The 26,511-nt window shown below is 33.5% G+C and overlaps 1 protein-coding gene across 1 annotated transcript in view; it reads left to right on the top strand.

The window, feature by feature from the left end:
• The first annotated feature begins 20,015 nt into the window (after window positions 1–20,015).
• LOC118180219 (neuromedin-U receptor 2-like) overlaps window positions 20,016–26,511 on the top strand; it is a 312,407-nt gene continuing 305,911 nt past the window's right edge. The window contains exon 1 of the mRNA XM_085821406.1: window positions 20,016–21,200. Within this exon, the coding sequence (XP_085677532.1) occupies window positions 20,942–21,200 (259 nt within the window). The 5' untranslated portion in view covers window positions 20,016–20,941. The remainder of the gene's footprint in view (window positions 21,201–26,511) is intronic.

The raw sequence follows: 26,511 nt of genomic DNA, 5'->3' as shown, positions 1-26,511 counted from the left end.
GTAAAAAAATGTTTCCAGAAAAATTGAGCTTACTATAGGCGAACCAAGATTCTAACCTAATTGATTTCTCAGCCCTACACTTCTTGCATCTCCAAATACTCCATTCGATGACTTTTTCTGACTAACTAACCAGCATGGTATCTTATATTTTTCACAACAAACGTTATCCTTCAATAACCCACAATCATCAAAAATCCTCTAAAAAGTTCATACTCTCTTGTTAATTCATACATAAAATATCTGTTCCCAAACTTTTACGCTTGTTTGAAAACTCCCACCTTAAATTTTCCTTTAAAAATCACCTGATACTTAATTACAACATAACTAACAGTAGTTTTAGAGCAAGCAATAACTAAACGCAAAAATATCACCTCTAAAGTAACCAAAAAAAAAAAAAAAAAATACACACAAAATAGTATTAACGGTATCTGAGCGTTAAACAATCGCCAATAACAGTGTTACGAATTGTGCATTTAGATATTAATTTTAATATAATTCTAATTAAAAAATGTTATATTTCCTCCTGCAATGCAGCGTGAGACAAATTTTGAGAAATCTATGCCGGAAAAGTAAGAATACGGGGCACGTGCATTAAACTTTGAGTAAAAGGATATCTCGGCAGTTTGTATTGAAATTGAATAAATGTAACTGACTACTATGTTAGCTTTAACCGTAATTCCATCCTCTTGTTTACATAGCGTTTGGCGAATAGAATGGGTTACCACATCATATCATTTATCGTCGCTTTTGGCGATACTTTTCGTTTAAAATTCCGGATGGGCTATACTGAAGCTGTGCCTTACGTTTTAAGTAAGATGACGTCATTGATTACATCATCCACAACATAAAATTATATAAAATATCATAAACAGCAAAATTTTTATTTCAAAAAAAAAATGCAACATTAAATTGATTTTTAATATTTAGAAGCCATAAATATTATTTAAAACACTTAATTTATGCATAATAAAACGCATTTTTTAAAAATAAAATGACAACAAAGTATCGTTTACCATAAATAACTTCTCCAGCAATGGGTTTACCATAAGTCGTATCGCTCACCAAAAAAAAAAAAAAAAAAAAAAAATCGCCAAAATTCGTGCAACCGGTCTACCAAAGTAGCACCATGATTAAAGACGTAAAGTTAAAAATTTAGAACTAACGTTTCACAAAGACGAAAATTTTGAAATACATAATAATAAATTTCAAATAATACAAGGGGTGATCAAATGAAAAGGTACGAACCGACGTAAAAACGTAACAGTTAAATATTTGTATATTCCGCCATGGGAGAACGTAGCGAGACATCTCGGGTTGCGATTGGAGTCTCTGACTGGGATCGGAGCATGCGCGGGCGCCCGCATGCGCAGGAGGGAGCACAGGCTCTTATCAAAAGCGGCGTCCAAATAATGCGGCAGTTCGTATGAGGACAGGATGGCGTTCGCGTTGCAAAATTCGATGACTGAGAAGCAGCGAGGTGTTATCCGATTTCTGACAGCAGAAGAGGAGAAACCGGCAGCTATTCATCGCTGGATGGTGACAGTTTACGGGGAGAAATGTGCGTCTGACAAGTCTGTCAGAAAATGGAGTGTCCGTTTTTGTGCAGGTCGTGAGACTGTGGGTGATGATTCAAGACCAGGCCAACAACAATTTGGGCTGCCCCGCCTTGTGAACTCAATCACATTAAGGGTCCACTCCCCCTTTGGGCACTTCGTGGACGTTCAACCTCCACTATTACCCTTCCAAGGGAGCAGCGCACCACCTGGATAAGACACCAGGCAGCACCGGTCGTCAAGTTGCTCCTGCCAGTCGCATGGGCGAGCCCGTCGCAGTGGGCCGTTACCCAGCAAACCGAGGGGAACTAGCCCTCCGGCTGCGGTTCCACACCGCTCAGGACATGCCAGTCTCCGAAGCCGGCCAATAAGTGACCTTTCCCAGGGGCTTCAGAACCACCAAGTTCATAAATTTTATTCCCCGTGGCCGAGACTGCCTAGGTACAGATCCTAGCCAGTAGCTTCGCAGAGTTCTCTACGTCGAACCCCCGGGGGGGGCAAAAACCAGGCCAGGCAAACACTTTCATCACGAGCGATCTCATCGACAATTTGGACGACCTACTGAGAAGTGATCGGCGTGTCACATTGCGAATGTTGGCGGTGAAGGTGGATATCAGCTATGGAACCGTGTGGACAATTGTTCACGACAAGTTGCGATATCGGAAGGTGTGTGCCGCTTGGGTTCTGAAACAGCTCACCGACCAGCAAAAGGAACTGCCTATGGGGCGTAGTGTCAGGAAGCGGGGTCTTCCTGACACTGCAACATCTGTTTCAGTATCAGGAAGACCCCGCTTTCATGGAGCAGATCGTACAGGTGATGAGACCTTTTGCCATCACTACGAGCCAGAGACAAAGCGAGACAGCATGCAGTGCAAGCATGCGTCGTTAGCTCCCCCTCAAAAGTTCAAAGCCGTGCCGTCAGCAAGCGAGGTGTTGCTCACCATCTTTTTCGACGTTCAAGGTCAGCTACTTGTAAAATTCCTCGAGCACAGAAAGAACATTAACTCCGATGTGTACTGTGAGACACTCCAACGCCTACGCAGGTCAATCAAGAACAAAAGACCGGGGCTGCTCACGGAGGGTGTGGCTCTGCTCCATGATAACGCGCGTCCACACGTCTCCAGAATCACACACATGGAACTGGCCAAGTTTGTAAAGGACTGGGTCTCGTCACGACCACAGGAATTCTGGGAACAAGGAATCCTGCGGCTTGTTCATCAGTGGGATCGTTGTGCTTAGGCCTATAGTATATATTTTGAATAAAGTTTACATTTGTACCCACCGTGTCGTTTCGTACCTTTTCATTTGATCACCCCTTGTATAAGTGCTTAAATTCGAAATTTCATTTTTGACAGAAATTAAAATTTAAAATCAATATTTTTGCATAGGCTTAAGCTGATTTTATAACTTTGACACTTTTTTTCTGAAGCGACTTTTGGATGCTGAGAAACATTATATTAAAAAAAAGTCCTTAGCGGGGATAAAGAAAGCAATCTTGTCAGCATAATGGTAGGGGAGCTGATTGAAAGCCTTGGTTCGAATCCCGGAGGAGGCATGCATTTTTGCAAGTGTCTCTGATACATGGGGTTAGGAAAAATCCTTTGAGACGAAATCCTTTCGACAGATATGGTTATGAAAAAGGGGGTTGAAACCCATTGATCCCCAACCTTGGGAGGGAGGAGACTTTTCTATGGAAACTGGGACAGAGCTCAAAAACGGCGGGACTCAACAGCCGATACACTAAAAGCCATTTGACCGAACGCAATATTGTAGCATCAGAGTAAAGAGGAATTTACTAACTGAAAATTTCTCCCCGAAATGTATTAAATATTTTAAATGTTCTGTAACCCAACAAGAATTACCATAATATGAAGGCCTGTTTTATTTGATTAATTAGCAGACTGATCAAGAAATAACCACTTTTGATTTCAAAATTTTAATAATAACATTTAAAGACTCTGTTACCGTTTTAACCTGTGATAATTGCTCTGAAACTGGCCAGTGAACTAAACAGAATATCTGAAATTAAGGCACTAAAACTATCTTTTTCCCTTTAAAATAAAGAATTCCAGTTTGAATTAATATCTAATTCCGATGAATTTACATTTTGTGAAATTTTTATGTGCGCAATTTAATTTTTTCAACAAATATAATTTTATTTGTCACAATTTCTAGCTGTAAAATATTCTCCTTTTGACGGCCTATAATTAAACGCTGAAATTTCAGCATGAAACAAGGCCATTATCGAGATATGAGAATTATGAAGTGTCTTATAGTTATAGAATATTACTTTATAGAATACGTAACTCAAAACATTATTTCAACAGTTTTAAACGTAAGTTAAGAAATTATCTGTTAAATTACAAACAGACTATGCATTTTTATCCAACTGTGATGTATAAGATTTTCAAAAGGTGTAAATCTAAAATCTTTACATTATTCAAACTACATTACTATTCAAATTACATTATTCAAACTGTAAAAAGAAAAGAAAAGAAAACTCCTTCAAATCTTATAAATCCAGGAATTTCTTTAAAACTTATTAATAACTGTATGAGCCTCGCATAATCTAATTAGTTGAAACCGAGTTTTTTATATATATGCATATAGTTATATAATATATATCATATTGCTATAAAGCAAAACTGTAAGCATTTTTGTTTCTTCTCTTACTTTCGTAGTGTAATTGGAAAACACGCCCGGCTGTCATTTGGAAGATGAGTAGCTCGAATTCTGACGAAGAAGCAGAGTGATTTCTCAATTTCTTTTGCATATTAAAAAACACAGATAATATTATTTAAGTTTCTTTTCTTAAAGACATGCATTTTTAAATAAACCTGTTATTAAATATGTGTAATCTTTAGCATTTGTTCGAGCACAATGTTTGTATTTTATAAAATAAAAAATGCAGTTTTCATAAAATATTTATTTCATTTCTATATATGGAGTAGGAAAAAAGTTTGCAGAATAATTGTTCAATCGATTTTCTGACCTGAGACCGTTTCAGATCAGCACAGACCAGAGACTTAAGTCATGGCTAAGCTCTTTAATCTAGCCGGATACTTTATTGTGGGGTTCAAAACTCGGGCGAAATTTCATTCTAAAGAATTTCACAACCATTTTCTTTGCTGCACAAATAAAACTTATTTACCATATAATCCGTCGTAGACTGAGCACCTTTAATTTCAAGCTATATATATACATATATTGTAATTTTTAGGTATATTCGCCATATAATGCGAGCTCTTTTCTTTATGAAGAAACCTAAAAGGTACCATGCTCTTATTTTTTGATTCATTCATTCGAAGACTTTTCCGAGGCTTTCGAACAATGGTATACTGAACTGGCAAGAGATAAGAGGAACAATATGTGTGTTGTATGGGGTGGGGAATGCTTGAAATAGTAAATAATTCTGCAAAGAGGGTGGGTAGTATTCAGTGCAGCTGCGCATGAGAATTTTGTTTTAGGTTTTCGAGAAAGGAGGACATAATGTAGGGTAAAAATGCACTTCTGACCTGAAAAAATTCGCGAAATTAGGAGTCAGATGTTTCCTCTTTCTGTAGTCATTTGATATTGAAGTGAACATCGAAGACTTTAGTAAATTGCATTTGTTTTTGTTGAAGTACAGTTAATCAAATGTTTCTTTCAGTAGTAAGTACGCCTCCTGCAAAACGAAACAATCACAGTTCTAGTTTCAAAGGCATTCAGTTTGGGAAGGAAAATGAAAATGGTGCCGCTTGCAAGGATGTTTGGTGTTGGTGAAAGCTTCATACGTGAGTAGGAGAAAAATGAAATCACTATCATTCATATGCGGAAGAATAAATGTGCTTTGCGTGAAGGAGAAGCGAAATGGAGTATCCTAGAAGAAAATGCTTGAATCATAGAAAATGGGCAGAATAAAACTAATTGTAACAAGAAACAGCGTACATTTATTTACATTAAAGTGGCCAAAAAGTAATGCAAATAAATGTGAAACTTAAAAGAAGCTTTGAGTTGGTGTAGATGGATTTATGGCATGAGATAATTTAGTTTCAAGACAAAAACAAAATTTCAAAAAAATCGCGCAACAAACTGGTAAGTTTCCAGAAATATGTTATTGACCTAAACAGGCAAACAAATTATTTACTGTCACATATTGGAAATATAGATGAAATTACACTAATGCTTGATATGATAGGAAATAAAACAATTTATGTGAAAAAAAAGGTTCACATAAAAACAAAAGGTCACGAAAAGTCTCACCTCACCGTAGTGCTTTGAGGCTTAGCGGACGGTACAAAATTAAAGCATATGTTTAATTTTAAAAGAAATAAAATGCCAAAATGTAATTTAACTCATTCATGTTCACCAGAAAGGTTGGACGGGAAAAAAAAAACGGTATGAAATTGTGGATGAAAACTGTTTAGCAAAAGCGTCCTTGTTGCCTTAAAGAATGCAGAAAGTCTTTTAGTTTGGAACTTTTTCAGATCTCATCTAACAGATAATACGAAAAAATTGTTGAAAGAAATGTGATACAGACAGGGAAGTTGTTCCAGCCGGATTAATGCGATTAGTTCATCCTTTAGATGTCTTTAGATGTCTATCAATAAACATGTCAAAGAAAATTTAAAATGGCAATGGAATACATGGATGCTAGATGGTGAAAAAGCATTTACAAAAGGAGGCTATAAATTGTATGTGTGTCGATAATAAAAGGATGCAGTGAAATTAAACCCAGTTAATTCAAAAGGTCATTTGAAAAATATAGTATATCTAACAACTTAATGGAACGGAAGATGAGTGTTTATTTATGGATCAGGTTAACGATGATGTTGAAGACGAAACTAATTTCAATCGTATCCTTGAAGATATAACTGAAGACGAATATGAAGAACTTTTCATTTTAGCCGGTAATGAAAATTTTTAAGTTCATAAAGTATGTCATTTTTTAAATAAATAGCATTAGGTACATTAGGATGCAGAAATGTAATTTTTATGCTCATTTTTTTCTTAGTTTTAAATCTATCATTTTTATATCCGGCGCATAATGCGTACCCATAAATTTCGATCTTGTTACGTGCGCGTTATACGCCGGAATGTACAGTATACTATACTATCCAAATTCGGGAGGAGCTGCACACTTAATGCGGCGGGGATTCTACCTATACGACTAGTTTGTTAAATTCTAGTGGCCCGCCTATTTTGTACTTTGCACTCGTAACTGCACCTGATATCCTGATCTCTTTTACCAATGCATCAAAATATCTGAATGACTAATTAACCAATGCTCTAAAAATAGCAGTCTTCTTCGAAACGTAAAACATTTTCTGCTAATCAGTCGCTTTCTAAAAGACGAAGTACTCAGGAACATGCTTTTATTTCTTAATTTTATTTTCATTTAACTGCTAATTAATTTGTCGTTTGTTTTTCAGTAGTAGGTTTCCTATTGCTGTTAGTTAAAACTTTAATTTTAAAAGCCTTAAAATGATGTATTATCGAATCCTCTCCGAGCCTATATCGTTAACAACAATTATTTTTTAAAGGCAAGTTATTAATTAGAGGGGGTTGGAATAAATTTAACTGGATCAAAATCGAGTCGGCAATAGTATGCTTCTAGAGAGAGCGAGAGAGAGATGAATACTGTGATCTAAAAAGAGATTATTCGTAGGAAATTTAAAGTATTATGACATATTCATCCTTTCTAGTATTTCCGAAAATCCTGGATATTCATTGTATTTTCCGGTACAAACATATTGACTTTCTATTATAGTACATGTAAATACATATATAGTAAAGCGCTAATAGCAGAAAATAGTTGTAATAATGCAAAATAAAGTAAAAAATATATTTAAAACTTTATTACATATTCAATTTGGAACAAATCACATGCAAAAACCAACCAACCAACAAACAACAACAAAAAAAAAAAAAAAAAAAAAAAAAGATAGAAAGAAACAGACGCACAGTGGCAAACTGCAAGAAATAATACAAAATTTGCCAGAACCCAAAATGAAATAAGAAATACGAAATTTATTAGGCTACAGTTTTGCAATTTTTGCCTGCACGGGTTGGACTGATAAACACAAAAATGGCTTTTATCGTTTTTCTACTTACACTCAAATCAGTGGCCATTTTAGATTCCTAAACCAGGTAATTTGACTTTTTTATCTTTCTCAAAATGTTCATTTCAACTACTGCATATCTTTTGTTAGAACAGAAATTGTTTCTCATTATTATTATCGATTTTAATCCGCTTAAAATTCCTTGTTTATCTAAATTCATTATTTAGAACATTTCAAAACTTTCGCTGCTTTTCTGTTACAGATTTTAAAAATTTACTCCTCTATTTTATTTTATATTTTTTCAAACAGAGTTTTCATTTATTTAATTTATTTTTTCATATGTTGGATTATGTCTGTTTTACACATTTGGGGATTTATTTTGTCTATTCGTATTGTAAATTTTATTAGATTTTAAAATTTTGTTGCTTGTTTATGATTTATGCTATTTTTACCTAACCTTTATGTTTTCAAAAACTTTCATACAGTTTACTTTTTTTAACTATTAGATTAACAAATTTGCATATCGTTTTGTTTTCAAGTATTTTATTATTATCTTTACAAGTTTTATTTTTGGACTCGATAAATTCAAAATTTTTTAAAATTTGTTTACTATTTCGCGAACTTTTTGAATTTGTCTATGTTTCTGACGCTATAATTTTACAATTTTTTGCGTTGCTTACTTCGGCCTGTAACAGCTAGACTGATAAAGACACTTGTTTTCCTAAAACCATTTTTAAATTTTAAACTATAATTTTTGTCATTGTCGGTTCGGAAACAGGCTGCTTTATTCATTTACTTCTTTTGATACACCAGACTCCCGATTGACAATGCAAGGAAAGATGTAAATTGCATTTTTGACTTTGGCATATTGCCTGGACAAGTGTCAATGAAATCTCCAAGTATTCACGGCGTAAGAAATAGTTCTAGATCCGATCAATCAAATCCAACGCTAAAAATAGTGTTTCGCAAATAATATAGAAGAAAAAGAGCACCTTGTCATGTGACTAAACTACGTGGATCTCAAGATACGTAAGACCAATAATTTAGCATCATATACCAAGGACATAAAACTTGGAGAAATTGTGTTGTAAGCTGTTACATTAAAGCTGTTACTGTAACAAGTTGTTACATTAAAGAAGATAAATATATGATATTTAGCAGATTTTTAGTCTTAAGTACGACGAGCGTTCAGTAAGTTCTAATCTAAATATAATATTTCTGGGATGAAATCATATGCTGAAATGATTGATTGCATCATTCTTTAATGTGCTCCAACGAGAGCGACAATTTAATATGGCTAATAAAATACTTTAATTTTAGAGAATGGAAAATATTTTTAAATACTTACAATAGGCAAATGTTCCGATTTAAAAATGAAAAATAATGTATGATATGTCCTCTACGACAGTGCTCCGCAACTTTTTCTCACCTGCGACGCACAAAAAATATTTCTGGAATTTCGTGGCACACCAAAGAGTTCCGAGTTATCAAGGAAGTGCCGAAAAAATTCAAATGCTGACACACTTACAATCACACACACAACCACACAACAGTGAAATATATAAAAACATTTAAAATAGACATTATTAAGGAAAAAAATTGTCATTGTGTATTAAATACATGATAAAAAATTGCAAAATGTCAAATACATGTATTTGATTGCGGCATACCTATATCTTACTCATGGCACACCAGTGTGCCGCGACACACCGGTTGCGGAGCACTGCTCTACGACTTGCTCTGCAACACCGCACTGTCTCGATGAATTTCGCAATCAATTTAGCATATATTTGCGCTTATTGAGTTTACTAATCACATGCTCATTTTTACTTAATTTTTTTTTGGTTCTTGTTGCTGTTGTTTCTCTTTAATTAGAATTTTTGGGTACTTGTAATGATAGTATCACGCAAATCAGTGATGTTTTGTGTAGACCAGCTAGACTGAGAACTTACTAAAATAATGTCTGCTGTCAAAACCGTGCCCTAAAACTTCTTTTTCAATGTACGAATTGTTGGTTCATTAGGTGCACTTTCACTTCCAAAGATACATAACACTCTGTGCGTAGCACTAGCCATCCTTGCAATAAATTTTCATAATTAAATCTCACATTTCTTTTGTGTAGCGCTTCATGTCGACCAAAAAGCAACAAAGCTACGAAATGAACTGACAGTGATAAAATGACAGTGTTATGACGTCAAATCCAACTCGACATTCTTAAATCGGAATACTTACCTATTGTAAATATAAAAAATTATTTTCTGAAAATAATGTATTTTTCGAAGATATTAAATCAGGCGCTTTTGCCTGAGCACTCCATATAAAAATGAAAACACACACAGCTGGTTTTGTTATTTGATTTTTCAGAGTCTTTTATATGCTGTCATTCATTCATGTCTACTAATACTGAAAATATCAAATATATAGTTCTTTCAGTGAGTTCTTCACGAAAGAAGTGCTGCGGCAGTGGAGCCGTGTTTGATTTATTGCCAGTGCCAATGATTATAAGTTACGGAGTGCCTATGGTTCAAAACCATGTACCTCCACATCAGAAAAATATCTAAGTAGTGAGCAGAAATAGGTGTGGTGTGTTGGTGTGTGGTGTATTTAATTATGGCAAAGCACACTAGGGCTATCTGCCTAAGGGGAGGGATGCCTTCGTGGAGGACTTTCTAAGGGAAACTGGCTCGTATACACGTTACACATGGGGAAAACCACGAAAACACCCATGCAGCCAGCCCGTTCACGGGATTCGAACCTCGGACCGAACTACCAGTGTTCAGCGACTTTACCGCTCGGCCGCTGGTGGGCTCTGAGCAGAAATAGGAAAATTGCATAATGGTTATCATGATGCTCACTAGAGGGAGTTCTCGCAGCTGTTCAGTAGTTTTATGTTTTATAAGAAGCTTGGTCTTGGCGATATCTATGGGTCAAATCAGAAGTGCGATGCGAGACACCACGTTGGCTCTCAAGGACAGAATCTGGGTCAGAGTCGTGAGAGTTAAATAATTTACCTCGTCATTAAAGAGCTCCTCGCTGGCGAATCTAAGTAGCTCTTTCGAATTTGTGAGCGCTGGCTGGCTCCGCGAGCCACCTTAGAAGGCACAGCATTGTTAAATATTCATGCAAGAGCAGCTTTAGTTAATGCTGATATAAAACTTTCCTATAACACCATCAAAGGAGAGGTTACTACGTTTAGACAGAGGAAAGCTTCACTCAAAGATAATTCCAGGCCCCTCAGTTAATGAGACAACTGTAAATACATGCACTAAAGGTCGCTTAGGTAAGTGATGGAAAATATATGAGTATCAGGTTCTTAGGCTACTGCAGAAATGATTTTTTGAAGATTTTAAAAAGATCCTATATGAAAAGCTGCGTGAAGCGGGTACTCAAAGGGTGTTGCCAGAAATGAATAAACCCTAGATCAAATGTTCTCGAAAATTTCTCTCCATGCTAACCACCAATGGAATTTATCATTTATGAATAATGACAAGAAACGAAACATGACCTGACCATTATAACTCAGAAATAAAATAAGACAACATGGTGTCGAAATACAGAAGAAATCCCAAATCCCATAAGTTTAGATTTCAAAAATCTGCCGGGAAAATTTTGGGCACCTTTTCTTAGACTAAAGAAAAAACACCTCCCTGATTACATGATACACAACAGTACCACGATAACCCATGTTTATTATTATACAAAACTATTACCTCTATTCGAGCAGTCCTCTACTCTAACAGTAAAAAAAAACACCATGGCAAACTTAGTGCAAAAATATAGCTTTCATATGAAAATATTCCATCACACAAGCCTTAGATTTTCTAGGTTACTACCTTGAAATACGTAGTTTGCTCATTCTCCCTTATTAACCAGATATGATAGCGAGAGTTCTTATTTTGTTTTAAAAGATGAAGTTCCATTTGCGTGGTTCCCATAGCAGAGACTCTGATGATTGGATAGATGCCGTTCAGTAATGGTTTTAATGCTGTCCTTTTGGAATCTGGTATTTAATGGATATCTGAGATAAATCAGGGAAAACTTTAAAGGAAACAGAAAATTACGTTACCTCGTACAAATGTGCTAGACTTAAAACTTACCACGTGCTACCTATATATGCACATACGCATATGCTGGTTACTCCCTTAGCAGTGGGACGATACTACTAATAAAATCGTCATCTTTAAAATATTTTATAACTTCGTAAAGCAAAAAATAACGCCATTCATGTCATAGGTTACGTTAGGTTTCATGCAGTCTTCCTCCATCTGTGTATGCAAATTACTTAGCGTGCCCAAAGTGTCACAGTGATAGCCATTAGTTGGCAGTCAGAGTGGTAGTAGAGTTACTTAGAGTGCTGAAAGTGTCAGAGTGGTAGCCATGAGCGACCAGCTGCAAAGCAAATACACAACGGCGAGAGGTTGCTGGAAAAACGCTGGTTAATGAGTCCTTGGGGATTGCTGCATATGCTGCTATAATTAATTTTTTGACGAAGGACTTATAGCATAACCGAGTTCCTGCGCTACCCTATTTCCTCCAAGCACCTCATACGTTAGCTTGATTCATCAACATACGTCCCATATTAGAGTCATGAGGGACTGACGTATAATTAAAAAATACACCATAATACTACTTTTTGTAAAGATGATTCAGTTAAATTTCGATAAGAATACTCAGATACTATCTGTTATAAAGTACTTATGCATTTTTCTCAAGGCTTTGTCACCTAACGATTCATCAAGATCTTCAAATGACAAATTTTCGAATCTTTCTCAACCATTGGGATCTTCTCCAGGTGAACAATCTAGCTATCTGGGATTTTTCGTAGTTTCTGGAAGTGTAACGTGAATACGAGCCTAAGAAAGTCCTCCACGAATGCATCCCTTCTCTTAAGAAGAAGTCTTCTCATGCAATTCCATAATTAAATAAACCAACTAACTAACCAACTATCTTCCCTATTGTCATTGTAATTCTGCTGGAAAATTCGGTCATATTAGGGATGATGGTATCCTTGCTTTTTACACGTTGTGACCAAACAGCTTTCTAAAATGAATTCAAAGCTTCTAGTTTTAATTACATTAACGCTAATCCAACAATTGTTTTTCTTAGTTAGGATGTGGTGTTGCGTGGCCCCAACTTGCCCGCAACAGTAGTAGTGACTGCTATGAACTGGAAATTACACAAACTCTTAAGAAGGTTTTAACCCCCTTTTTATTCCACTTTAGAAGTTACAGATGCGTTCACTTGACGCTCACAAACTACGCCGACCCGGCGGTTAAATAAAAATAGAAAAGTACAACTAAAAATAAATAACAGGATGAATAAATAATGAGGTCACTACCTACGAGGCTCTATAAACGTGACTAACTTGACCGCATTCTAAGATACAGCTGAGATTTCAGCATACTTTCTGAATAAGAAGTTGAAAGATTCAACTAACTGCCGAAGTAGGCACACAGGCCGAAACGCGAGGTTCTTAAATTTCTACCAAGCAACCTTCACGCTCGTGAATCAAGAAGCACATTTACAAACTCGTTTCCCTTCTATTTAACTCAAATTACTTCTGCAGAAAATTTGAATACTCTGCGCGTTCTACTAAAATTTACATACTCTGGCATTGGCAATTCTAGGGGAAAGTAAAGGCTTGACAGGAAAGATAGCTTAAAATAAATGTTAGTTAAAATAAATATAAACCCTACAAGGAAACAATAATTCTTAGGAATTGGTCTAGTCTGTTCGTAGTAAATCAAAATGACGTGCAATAAAAGGAAATGAAATATATATTTGAAATCGTGTTAAATCAGATTTTTGTGTAAAAACAGAATTAGGTGTATCTAAAAAAATATATTTATTTTATTTATTCATACTACCATTATGAGCACAAATCATGGAATTTCATTGGTACTGATATCTTTATTCTTGGCAAGGATGTTAGTTGCTATTCAAAATTAGTCAAATAGTTACTTTATCACTTAATGTGCCGTATGCTTCAAATTAACGGGTCGTTGAAATACGTAATTTCTTTCGAAACCCAACCTCAACCTACCAGAGGCTTAACTGGTAAGACAGCTGAATATTAGTAGTTTGAATCGGGTTCGAATCTCTGCGGAAGAGCTGACATTATTAGTCGTTTCATATTTTCCGCATGTGTAACTTGAACACAGGCAGCTTTACTTTACCAAATCCTTCAGAAACACATTCTCCGTCTTAATATGTTTTGCCATAATCAAATAATTCAATCCAATGCAAACATTTATTGGTTATCAAATACTAATCACATCTGAAATTTTACTTCAATACGGCTAAACAAACCATTCGATTTCTACTTAATATCAGCAATGAATAAAAACATTTCGTTTAGTTCATCCATTTAACGCCCACAGCAACAGGCATCTGTCTTATTTTTGACTCTTAGAATTCAATAATTTTTATTACGAAAAATGTTTTCTCAAATTAATGGAATGATAATCACTAAAATACTTTAATTTGCTCTGACTGTTGAAGATATTTTTCTTATTTTAAGAGTTTAGAATCTCTAACAGATAAGTCTTCCTTTACTCCATAAGCTGATAAAAGGTTTCTTGCCTAACACAAATATGCCCACCATCCAGCAGTAATCTTTAACATATTTACGTTTGATAGAATTTTTTATTGTTCACTTCGTAGTTATTTTCAATTAGAGTTGCAGGAATGTCTTTTGCACTTAATACTTATTTCCTGGGCTCTAAAAAAATTTCCTTCTGTAATATTAGAAATTTATTGACAGAATTTCTCCTGAAAAATTATTTCAATGAACTTCATTACTTAGATACTGTTATCTTTTTAATCTATAACTAACTTAGTTGGAATAGCACACCATTTTAGCAATATGATCTCAGAGACTTCTAATATTAATATCTAAAATTTTAACTTTCGAATGAAATCAAAGCACTCAGGCAATAATAATATATTTTACATATATATCTTACTTGTTTGTGTAGCAAAATGCTTATAGTAAGAAAGAGTGCAAACGTTTTCAATAGAAATTTTTCACAGAAAATTTGTAAGGTTACTATAATTTAATATAACCAATTATTTTATGATTTGCATCTTTACTGTCACATCTTACTTCCGTTTCCGTAACAAAATGCAAATTTAGTTTCAGAGTATTAAGCTAAGCTTTTTGAATTGTTAAGCCATAACGTGCTTTTCCTGTCTATGCCACGTTGTTAGGTTTCGATTGATTACATTAATCGGCTTTGCATTATAGTTGCCTACATTTAAATTGTTTCGCCGGTGAGATATTTGAGCCAATTTTGCGTTAAATAAATTGTGTAACCTTTGGCTACTAGACTTTATTAAATCTTAAAATTGACTGATACTTTAAGTTATATCGCTACGCGTGGTTAGCTGATTCGTCAAGCACGAGACGCGCATTTATGTGATAGTTTTAATTTAATAAAAAGTTTTGTTTTAAAAATTTCGCAAGATTCAGTCGTTACCTTCAGACGCAGCGATAATTCGCTCCCAGTCTGCTTTGGAATTAGTTTATGTTACTAAAGAACACCAAACTGTATTTTGGCTGCCGAACAAAATCTCGGACTATAGATAAACAGAATTGAATTTTTGTCTGGACCCCAACATAGCAGCCTCCACTGGAACCAAAAAAACCCCATGGAAGGATTTTGATTCATCGTAGATAAAATGCGTGCTTCAATGAAGCCATAAGCTCTGTTTTATAGCAGAACTTTTGTAATAACCTTTCTTGAACAATGAAATTCGCATTTCTAGCTTTTATCCAGTTGCGGAAATACAAAGGATCACCATAGCAACCACCACATTCCAAGAACAGGTACTGAACTGGTACAAATGTATCGGTAAACTTTTATCTCGAGGATTAGCCAGCGAGCGTTATAAGTTCAACGTATTTAAAGCCGTCCTTGTAAAATCATTTCCCGCAGGGAAAGATGGAGAAACATTAGAGGAGGAATTGTTTAGTATATACCAAATAAATGTCCAGGAACTGGCTGAGTTTACGTTGAAAAAATATAACTGGTAAAATTATTGCATTTGAAGAAACCGATACAGAGGTTATCCAAATTATACTGCCTAAGTTGTCACCCCAAATCCAGGACTATTTAATCGAGAAACCAGAGAACGATCGAGGACTTATTTGAGCCCGTGGTAAAGTTTCAAAATAGGAGGATGGTGGAAGTTACACATAAGTCAGAATATGGCCACAGGTCAAATGAATATTTTCTTAGATCTGTAGTGGAAAGAAGGCCATGGATTGGTGGCGCAAACGTTTTGAGATTAGAAATAAATTTTCACCAGAGAATGACGATCGCCAAGATAGACCACAAAAGAGAAAAAATACTGGAAAGTTTGCAAGAATTTAAACTAACAAGGGAATAACTGAAATACAGAGGGTGTTTCAGTACCCCTAGAGCGACCCAGGATAATGAAAAATCCCTCTCATCCCTCAAAATCCTCTCAATCCTCTCGGATTCATTTGGATAGCGTGAGAATAAAAAATTGGCCCTGTCAGCCATTGAAATTCTATTAAACAATGTACCAACGGAAGCATTGTTGGATACAAAGACGCAAAATAGCTTTTTTGCTAAACAGTTTTAGAAAGAATCTTAAACTGTGCAGAGTGTTTGGCATTGGCGGAAAGAGGGTTATTGCCACCCAAGGCAAAAAATGTCAAGATATAGGGAAGGTAACATTTAATGTAGAGGTGAAAACTAAGAACCCAAAAGTTTTTCTTGCTGCTATAATGAAAAATCTTCAAGCACCTGTAATTTTTGGAAGGGATGTTTCTAAAAGCAGTGGGGGCTAAAATTAATTTTAATTAAGCGATGATGCAACCTAACATGAGTAAAATGGAAGAGAAAGACCTCCAGCCGCAGACTTCAAAGATCTGAAGCCAGAAAAAAAATGAAGATGGACCAGTTAAGAACGGCAAATCGTAAACAGCAGCATAGACACAGTAAGTATCCCCTCTTGTAGAGAGCAATGTTCAACCTGTACGATAAAGTTAATAAAGAAATAATTGAAAAACACTTTCAAGAGATGTAAAAAAATACAATTATAATTCTCATAAACAGCTAGTACGGTAACACTGGGCCTAAAGAAGCCTAATCTCCCACCAACGGATTATAAAGGGCGGCGTTTTGCAATTAATTATTGGGTATTTTCAAATATGTGCGAAAGCAGAGGATAAAAAAACCGCATTTATTACAAAGGTTGTAATTACAGGTATTAGAAAGTCAGGTTGTAACTTCTTGAGAGTGCTATTTGGCTTATACTCAGAACCTGCCATGTTTCAGAGGGCCAGATGTTATAATTATAACCAGAGAGACTACAGGCGAATATATTCGAAATTTACGGGAAGTATTTTCGTTTCTGAAAGAAGAAGGGTTAAAAAAATTGAAATTTTACATTTTTTTAGCTCAAATGCAAACTGCGGTCAAAGAACATTATTCCTTGGGATATAAGTTAGCTCTGAAAGGAATCAAGAACGAAGAGTCCAAAATAGTTGCAATAACAAATTACCCTCCACTTTAATACAGCTAAGACTTGAGCCTCCTGTGTGGGTTTGTGTTCCTCTCGTAGGACGTTTATCGATGATTTTACCCATACTGCTGAGCCATTATTAGTCTTAAAAAGAAAGAAAACCACGCTTACCTGGTCGGCCGAAGTAAACACCGGTTCGAAAGATTAAAAACTGTATTGATGCAAGCGCAATATTCAAATTCCCTGAAGCCAACGGGGCAGAAATTTCTGAAGATGCATCATATTTTACGATGGGAGCCGTGCTTATTCAAGACAGCAAGCCACGGCATATTTTAGTAAGAAACTTAACCCAAGTGAACGGAATGTTCAGAAAGTAAAATGCTGTTATGGCGGTTCATACATTTCGAATTTATTTGGGGAAATCAGCAGTAAATGTTTACACAGATCATGCTATTATGGTTCTTTTGCATTCCCGGAAAAATTTATCACCAAGATTGATTTGTCATTGATTGATTTGTCAACCACGAGATGTGCATTTATATTCCAGTTCTGATTTAATTAAAAGTTTTGTTTTAAAACTTTCTCAAGATTCTTTTGTTAATTTCTGACGCAGCGATAATTCGCTCCCAGTCTGCTAGGAGTTTGGAATTAGTTTATGTTACAAAAGAACATTATTCTTTATTAATCTAGGACCCACCATCGGCCGAGCGGTAAAGTCGCTGAAAACTGGTAGTTAGGTTCGAATCCCGCGAATGGGCTGGCTGCATGGGCGTTTTCGTTGTAAAGTGTATACGATCCAGTTTCCCTTAGAAAGTCTTCCACGAAGGCATCCCTCCCCTTAAGCAGATAGCCCTCGAGGCTTTGCCATAATCGCACACTTTATGAATCTAATTTCATCGAAAAATTTTTACTTTTCAGTTCTGAAAAAGAAATTTATCTTAATTTAAAGTATTATCTTAAATTTTTATTACCGTATACTGGCATCGAAATTTCAGTAAGTAATTTTAGCCTGTCAAGCTTAAAAAAAGGCAGATTCCTACTGTACCTTATGACTCTCCGCACTTTTATATCGTTCAAATGGATAATAATAGAAACATATGGGCTACCCAGCAGATACAAAAAAAAAAAACTATATAAATTACATTTATTTATAATTACCTATATCAAATTTTCTAGAATAATAAGCTGACTTATAATATAGTAATACTTTGTTGCAAAATTCAGGAAAATAATATCAGTCGCATTTTTGGGAACAGTGAGTTATTCTGGAGAAAGAAACCTGATTCATATAAAATTAAAATAACAAAGTAATAGAAATGTTCAGTTTTATTATATCACTTTCAGTTTAAATTTTGCTACTGAACTATTATAATTTTAATAGTAACGTTGTAAATCAATTTAAAAAAAATTAAATTGTAAATTACCTCTTCAACGCTGTCTCTATTCATCATTCAGGGACCCCATAACACGAAATCACCTCCTTAGAAATCAAGAATCAATTCTTAGAATCTTAACGTCAATTGATATACTTTTGTTCTGGAAAATTCCAAACTTTTCAAATTTGTTAAAAACGTATGATGTCGTGAGAACATAGCATGACATATTATTATTATTTTATCATTGCCGACATACTTGGGATTTTTTTTTTTTTTTTTTATTTACCAGCATATAATACCGCGAGAACATTCCTCAAGATGTTAGATTTATATCTGTTAGCAGCACAAACTATATTCACTCAGCGTAATTTAATCCAAAAGGAAAACCACTCAGCTTGAAATTACATTTTTTAAACATAATTTATGTATATTGAGGCTGAAATGCTCGTATAGCTATTTTCCTGGATGTAATAGTAGAGTCTAGAAGAATATTCTAAGGCAAATTATTGATTTTATTTATTTTTACATATCGATAAACAAACCTTTGAACATTCATCACCAATTCTTTTTGTTATTTCAAATTTATTGCTTTCTATTTACTACATCAAAAATGATATCTTACACATTATAACTTCACTCGTAGTTTTTTAGAATTATTTTGCATCCAAATGAAATCATAACAAATATGTATATGTTTTTCATGAATGAAAACATACAAAGCTTTTTCCTTCTTTGAATATATCAGTTGTTGAAGTCTCAAAAATGTCGATATTTTATTATATCCAAGTTATTCAGAAAAATCTCAAAAGCATACCATCCAACCTACGAAATGATTTTTGACAAACACTGGTACCTTTCTCGCTTTGCACAGAGCATTTACTAAAGCTTAAATGATTAAGGAAATTTCATAGAATATGCCACGCTATGTATATATATTACATCTTTTTAATATAATGCGCTTGGTATACAAGGAAAGGTGCTAGAATTTTAAAAAATCTTCATTGGTTCTAAATTTAGATTGGTAATATTTAGAGATCTTAAAATCTTTATTATATTTTAATGAATAATAACATAACTTAACAAACGTTAATCAATTTTATTTAGCGTACTTTAATGCATTCAATAAAAAATAATAATTTTAAAGATTAATTGAATACGTTTTGATAAAAAGCTCTAACAACAAATAAAATTATTGATTTGTGGATTTTAGATAATCTTAAATATATTTTGATGAGGACTTTTAAGACACTCGAAATCAATGTAACATTTTGTATGCTAAAATAATTTTTTTATTATTTCAAATAATTAAGTTTTAAATATTTATATGCGTCTTAAATACTTGTTTTAACGTAACTGTAAATGAGATGCTGAGAAAGAGAATTATTTCCATTTATCTAAACGTTTTCTATAACTCACGTTTCTTACACGAACTTTGGTATTTGGCGAAGAATTTGGCGATATTTTCTGCTTTTGCTCTCTGAATAGATTTAGCAGTCCTACAGTGAGCCCGATTTGAAATACTACAGCACTTGTACTACATCTTACTTCGCTTCTGTGCTACCACAGCGGATGGGAAGCATTGCTTTAGAATAGAAAGCATTAGTTTTTCTGTGTTGCTTCGCTATTTAATGGATTTCTTTCATCATTTCAATTAATTTTTACTCTCCTGCAACTTTTCTTTAAATATTCACTTCTTTGCTGCTAGAAAGGGAGTTATTTCATCTTCAAGATAGGATTTTATGTGGACAAATTGAATAGCAATTTTAATATTTTGATAGTTAAGCCAAAGTAAATTAAGTTGCCAGTAAATTGGAAAAGAGTTCAATAATTTTTTAGGTTTCTAGTAAATAACTCTTTATAAATAATGGATTAAATTTTTTAATTTAAAATAAATAGCTGCAGAAAACTAGACGTTTCGGAAATTTCAAGCAGAATATTCTAAAAGTATAAACTTGAAGGAAACTTATTTAAAGATTTGGTTTAATGTCTTTATAAGATAATAAAATGTGAATACTAATTAACAAGATACTGAAAAAATGATGGAAGATAGTTGATACAGTTAAAGTATAATGTCACCTGTGATGAAATTTTCGAATATGTAATTGATAGAGGCACGCTTTAAATAACGTACAAGAGTAAAAGTAATTAATACAAGTATTTTTCCCTACATTTAAATAACCTATCATTGTAACACTAAAATATTATTAATTGCTGTTTTCAAATACATTTTCTATTAGTTACCGCCCCAAATCTTACTCGTCTGTATAAATTTTCTTTACTCAACTCGCATGAAATTAGTTTTTAAGCAAATATAAAAATCATTATGTAAGAACTTTAAAAAGTACTTTCTTTTCGAATATTTACTTAAGGATTTTATGTTAAATTACGAGAAGATCATATCATTTTATGTCGACGAAGTAATAGTTACAATCACACATAACAATTACAATATTTGTTTAAAAAATAAAATATAAATATGAATTTCACGAACTGGAGGAACTCAACCCATGGGATGTTGGATGTAGACGATTTCATTGCTTCTGTGTTAGGGCCAAGAAGACTTGCACTAAATTGGCTCCTACCTCTGACTTCTGTGTATGCAGTGATTTTTAGCACCGGTTTGATAGGAAACGCATGCACATGTCTTGTTATCGCCGGCAATCCTTACATGCAGACTGCCACAAATTGCTATCTGTTTAATTTAGCAGTCGCTGACATGCTGACTCTGTTATGTGGTAAGCAATTTTTGTATTCTATATGTGTATCTTGTTTAATGTGCAGTTAATTTCAGCTTTCCAAATTATGTTTAGTGCTTTTATAATTAATCAATATTCATATTAGAACAATATTATTCTCCAAATATAGTATACATTTCTTCCTTCAAATGTTAGATACATTTTTGCTGCTTGAAGGTTAAAGACCTTTCCAATAGACTTCCGAAATGTATACGGTATTTCTCTAAAATAAACAATTTATTTGTCATATTCATTTACAATTAATAACTTATTATTTTTACAGTTTCCTTGTTTTACTGTAGTGTAAGATAAATATAATTATTATGGTGGAAAAAATTACATTCAAGTTCTTCAGCTATGTTCTCATTTGGGAACACGCACGTTTACCTAACATTTACTCATACTGTTAATACCAATCTGTATCGCCCATTCCTAGATCTCACTTCTAGAATGTCATTCTAGAATGTCATTAAAAAATTACGAAATAATTATTAGCACCAGATGAGCTATTAATCTCGACCCTCAATTTTATGTCTATATCACTTTTGTGTCCATATCACATAAGTATGCTGCTACCAAATGTTATCGCCAGGTACTATAGTTAAAGAAATGTTATAATGAACATAAAAACTTTTAAAAATAGTATATCTAATTTAAAAAAAGATATTTGCCAACCCTTAATACTCTTTAGAAAATTCTAAAGATATGCTGCTTTGAAAATTTTGATTTTGCTGCTCAAGTGTGTGTCGCGTAAGAGCGATTAAAGCGATAAATAAAGTTAAAAAGACAAAAAAAAAAAAAAAAAAAGTGTATGAATCATCTTATTACGAAACCTGATATGATGAACCCAGAAGAGACCGAAAAAAATAGATGGCAATATTTTTTAACACTTTATCGGGAATTCTAAAAATATACTTTCAAAAATTTTGAGATTTTACTTTTCAGTTTTATATGACGTAGGTGCGAAGAAGTGATATTTAATAATAATGTTAAAAAAACAAAAACTATTGTGTGACGAGTGTGTTTAAGGGCAGACTGATATGCTACGGTTAATAGTCTTCAAAGAAATCCTCTGAAACGACGGTTAAAATCTGAATCCTTTCAGATTTTATTTTATTTATTATTTACGGTTTCATCATCAGGAAATTTAAAAGAAATTAAATTTCATAAAAAGAACACTTTTTAAAACTTAACTAGTTATATACTGATTTTCCACTGAATCAGGTTATTTTAAAAACAGTTCAAGCATTAACTGAGATTTTAAATTTTGCCCAGTTAAAATTTCAGAATGGCATGTTTCGCCAGCATCTGTTCTTACAAACATTATTTTCATGTTAACTAACTATTATTATATTTAATTCGAAAGTTTGAATTAAAAAATATGTGCATTAAATTTATGTCTTTCTTTAAATATAAAAAAAATGAATTATCTGTCTTTATGGAAATACTATTTTTCTCTACTTAAAAGTATAAGTATAATGCTTGCATAAAATACTTTTGTGTTTTGCAAATTCTTTTCATGGCTTGAGAATTCCACTCCAATACCATTCTCAACATTAGGTTTGGTTTGGTTTATTTAATTACGGCAAAGCACACGAGGGCTATCTGCCTAAGAGTAGGGATGCCTTCGTGGAGGACTTTCTAAGGGAAACAGGCTCGTATACGCGTTACACATGGGGAAAACCACGAAAACGCCCATGCAGTCAGCCTGTTCGCGGGATTTGAACCTCGGACCGAACTACCAGTGTTCAGCGACTTTACCGCTCGGCCGCTGGTGGGCGTCAACATTAGGAACAGAGCTTTTCGGCGACTTTGATTTAAAGGGTAAAACTTCCGAACATTTACAAATGCTAATTACCACTCGCGTTTTGTGGTATATTATCACTTGAAATACTTCCAAGCATACTTTCTTGTTAATCCTTTCAACGACATTTTTGAAATTTCCCTATGTGTGTGTGTGTGTGTGTATGTGTGCGTGTGCAAAAGAGAGAGTATGCGTGTGAGTAATAGATATTTATGAGATTTGGGTAATAATAAGAAGGTATAAATCTAATTACAAAAAAGAAAAAGTTTAAAATTTAGTTAAATGTTTTGCATTTAGTATTAGACAGTTACTTACCTTATAAAAAGAAAAAAAATCTGATGTGTACACCACATGACTTCCTTGTACGGAATATTAAATTATACGCATTTTTTCTTGCATTTCATTTAACCTTATTAGATTGAATTAAACCTACTTCGCCGACAGCGCATAAACCACAATAGAATAAATGCATTCTTTAAAATTCACTTTGTTTACCATAGCGACGCTCTGGCGCTAGGTTTACTTAACAGTATTATATTTCATTCATATTATAACTCAGAATGCACAAAATTTATATCATTTAAAGAATTATCTAATCGTTGCCACATGTTCTATTCAAATACTATAATAAAGCTAGAACTATGCATTAAAGAAATTAAGCAAACAAAACAAAAAGAAAATGTTTTTCACTGACGATTGAGTATTTCTCATTCAATTAATTCAGTTTTCACTTCGCAATAAGGCAAAAATACATAAAAATTCAAAATTTCAAAATATCTGTATTAAAAATTACGAAGTAAATCTTAAACGCTTATTTCCGCGAAAAAGTTCCAGAAAGGATTAAGCATGATTTAAATAAAAAATAAAGGCGTTATCTTTGTTGTTGCGAAGCTAAGTTTCTCTAGATTGGCAACAAATCCGCAGCTCATCTGTTTCAAATGTAAACAAGAGCAATGGCCGCCATCAAATTAGGCTTAGCTGTACTTAAACAATTTTAAAATTGTTGATAATTCTAAACATATTTCATACAGATTTACTAAAGGCATAAAACCCTTAACCGGAAGATAAAAACAACATAATTCAATCATTTTTAAAGCAAAAAATGTACAATTTACAAACATATAAGAGTAAAGAAACTGAGATTACTGAGCCGGGTAACAGAGTGGATATATCTATAAATATATTTTTATACGTTTGGCGCGGCCGATTGAAACCAAAATACGAGGTGCACATCTACATGTTATAGTAGTCTTATATACAAAATTTCAACGTTCTGCGGCTACTCGTTTTTGAGTTATGCGAGATACGTACGTACGTACGTACGTTCGTACAGACGCCACGAAAAATTCTCTTCAGAATTCATTTTAAAGCAGTTTTTTAGTTTGTTTTTGGAGGAAAAGAGTCTTTTATTCTGTCCTTACGTACAGATATCACGCAAAAACATCGTTAAATTGCATTCGAAAGCGGTGAAAGTGGATATTTTCGTTGAAATATGCTGCCTGAAGTTTTTCGCGATTACAATACTTCCTTTTTACTTCGTACAAGGAAGTAAAAAGGCTGGCTGTCTTTAAAGAATTTCCTTAGATAATTATTACTTGCTAGCATAATATACAAAAGAGACACGCTTTTGACTGGCCTTTTTTCCGAGGTTCGAATTCGAAACATAATAACTATGAAAAAATTTAAGTGCTTAATCACTTAATTAAAGTAAAAAGGCAAACAAGAATACACACATGTAAAGAGTTAAGATTCTTCTGTCTTATTAATTATGAAATAAATAAAAACATATTATGTGCTATAAAGTATTCATATTTGTATTTTAATTTTTATCTGCGTCTATTTCTTGATTTATGCAATACTCTCAAATATATATGTTTTTTTAACATACAACCTTCAAATAGTAAAGTATTATCTGACGGGATTAAATGTGTATTATCTGACATATCTTTCAATGTCTTTTTTTCTATGCATCTTTAAACAAATATAGTAGATTACAAATAAAGATGCCGCCCAACCGGTATAGCGGTTAGCGTCGATGATTGCCGTGTGGAAGGGTCCGGGTCTGAATCCCAGAGAAGGGATAGATGTTTGTAATTGTATAGTGTCGGTGCGGCATGGCAGCACTCCAAATATGCGGTTAGCCGAAAGTCCTCTCGTGTGGTTTGGTGGAAGAGGAGAGGGGTGGGAGACCCTCCGACCCGTCCCCCCCCGGGATGTTCTACATCAAAATTGGGGGACGCAACTGAGCCGAATCGCACTATGTCCTGTTAAGCGTAATCTAGAGCTACTTGCCACGAGGATTTTCGTGGGCTTGGGCTGACTACGTCATGTTTGAGCATAAGCAACAACAACAACAAATAAATAAATAAATAAATTAAAAATTCTTGTTTAATTTCCATATATCTCATGCATATACTGTTTGTTGTGTAAATATAGTAATGAATATAGTAAAATTGTATCGACATTATCTATAGACGCTACTGAATTTTTTTTTTATTATATTGTAATTCATTGCTCTATAAAGGAAATTAAGGAAGAACTAAGTTGACCTATAATACCTTTCTATGACATTTTTACGTAAACTATGTAAAAATTCAAAGCTTCAAAATATAGAAAAATACAATAGTTCTGAAACATAATTTTTTAATGGTTTTGAACTTTTGCTGAAAGTGAATTTGCTGAAGCTGATTTTAAATAAAATAATGATTTAAATTTTTAAATTTAACAAAAGAGAAATTCCAGTTTATAGTTTAAATTTTTAAATTTAACAAAAGAGAAATTCCAGTTTATAGTTTAAATTTTTAGACTCAAAAATGTGTGGATGTCAGATAGTAAAGCATAAGATAATAAAATTTTAAGAATTTATATTGAAAAAATATCGGTAGTAAAGAATATTAAACATTTATCTTCAGTTTACTCAAAAGACACATTTATAACAATATTAATTATATTTACAGAAAATATCAACTGATTGCGCTATATCTATTAGTTACTATTAATTAGTGAAATTCAGTTTGATTCGAAATTAGGAGAAAATCAATTTAAAATAAATTTAACCTTGAACCTCTTGAGAAAAGGCTGAAGACTATTTGTTGTAATTTTTGTGCCAAAATATTTCATATATATTTGAAACCAATAATTAGTCAAAATTTAAATATATAGAAATTTCCTTTTTCTCCTGAGAATGATTTCTTGTTGAAAATCCTTTATAATATGCTAAATTTCGATTTTGACTAATTTTGACAAAATCAACATTTTGACAAATTTGGAACATATACTTGGAAAGATGGGAGAAAGAAAAAATCGTGTACCATCTCATAATACTAAAACCTTTTTGGTTTAATTAATGAAAAATTCTTATGAGTTAAAATTTACTTTCTTTTAATTAAAAATACAAAATAAAACACCTACCTACACACTTTCTTTTTACGAATTTTATGCAGAAACAGAAATGTCAGAGTACGATTGAATATTTTGTCTATCCGCGAATAAAAATAGGAGAACATG

This window comes from Stegodyphus dumicola, chromosome 7 (assembly GCF_044657685.1).
Source record: "Stegodyphus dumicola isolate Sdum_Otavi_A_Nest chromosome 7, ASM4465768v1".
Taxonomy (NCBI): Eukaryota; Metazoa; Arthropoda; class Arachnida; order Araneae; family Eresidae; genus Stegodyphus; species Stegodyphus dumicola.
This window is presented reverse-complemented; position numbering and strand designations above follow the sequence as displayed.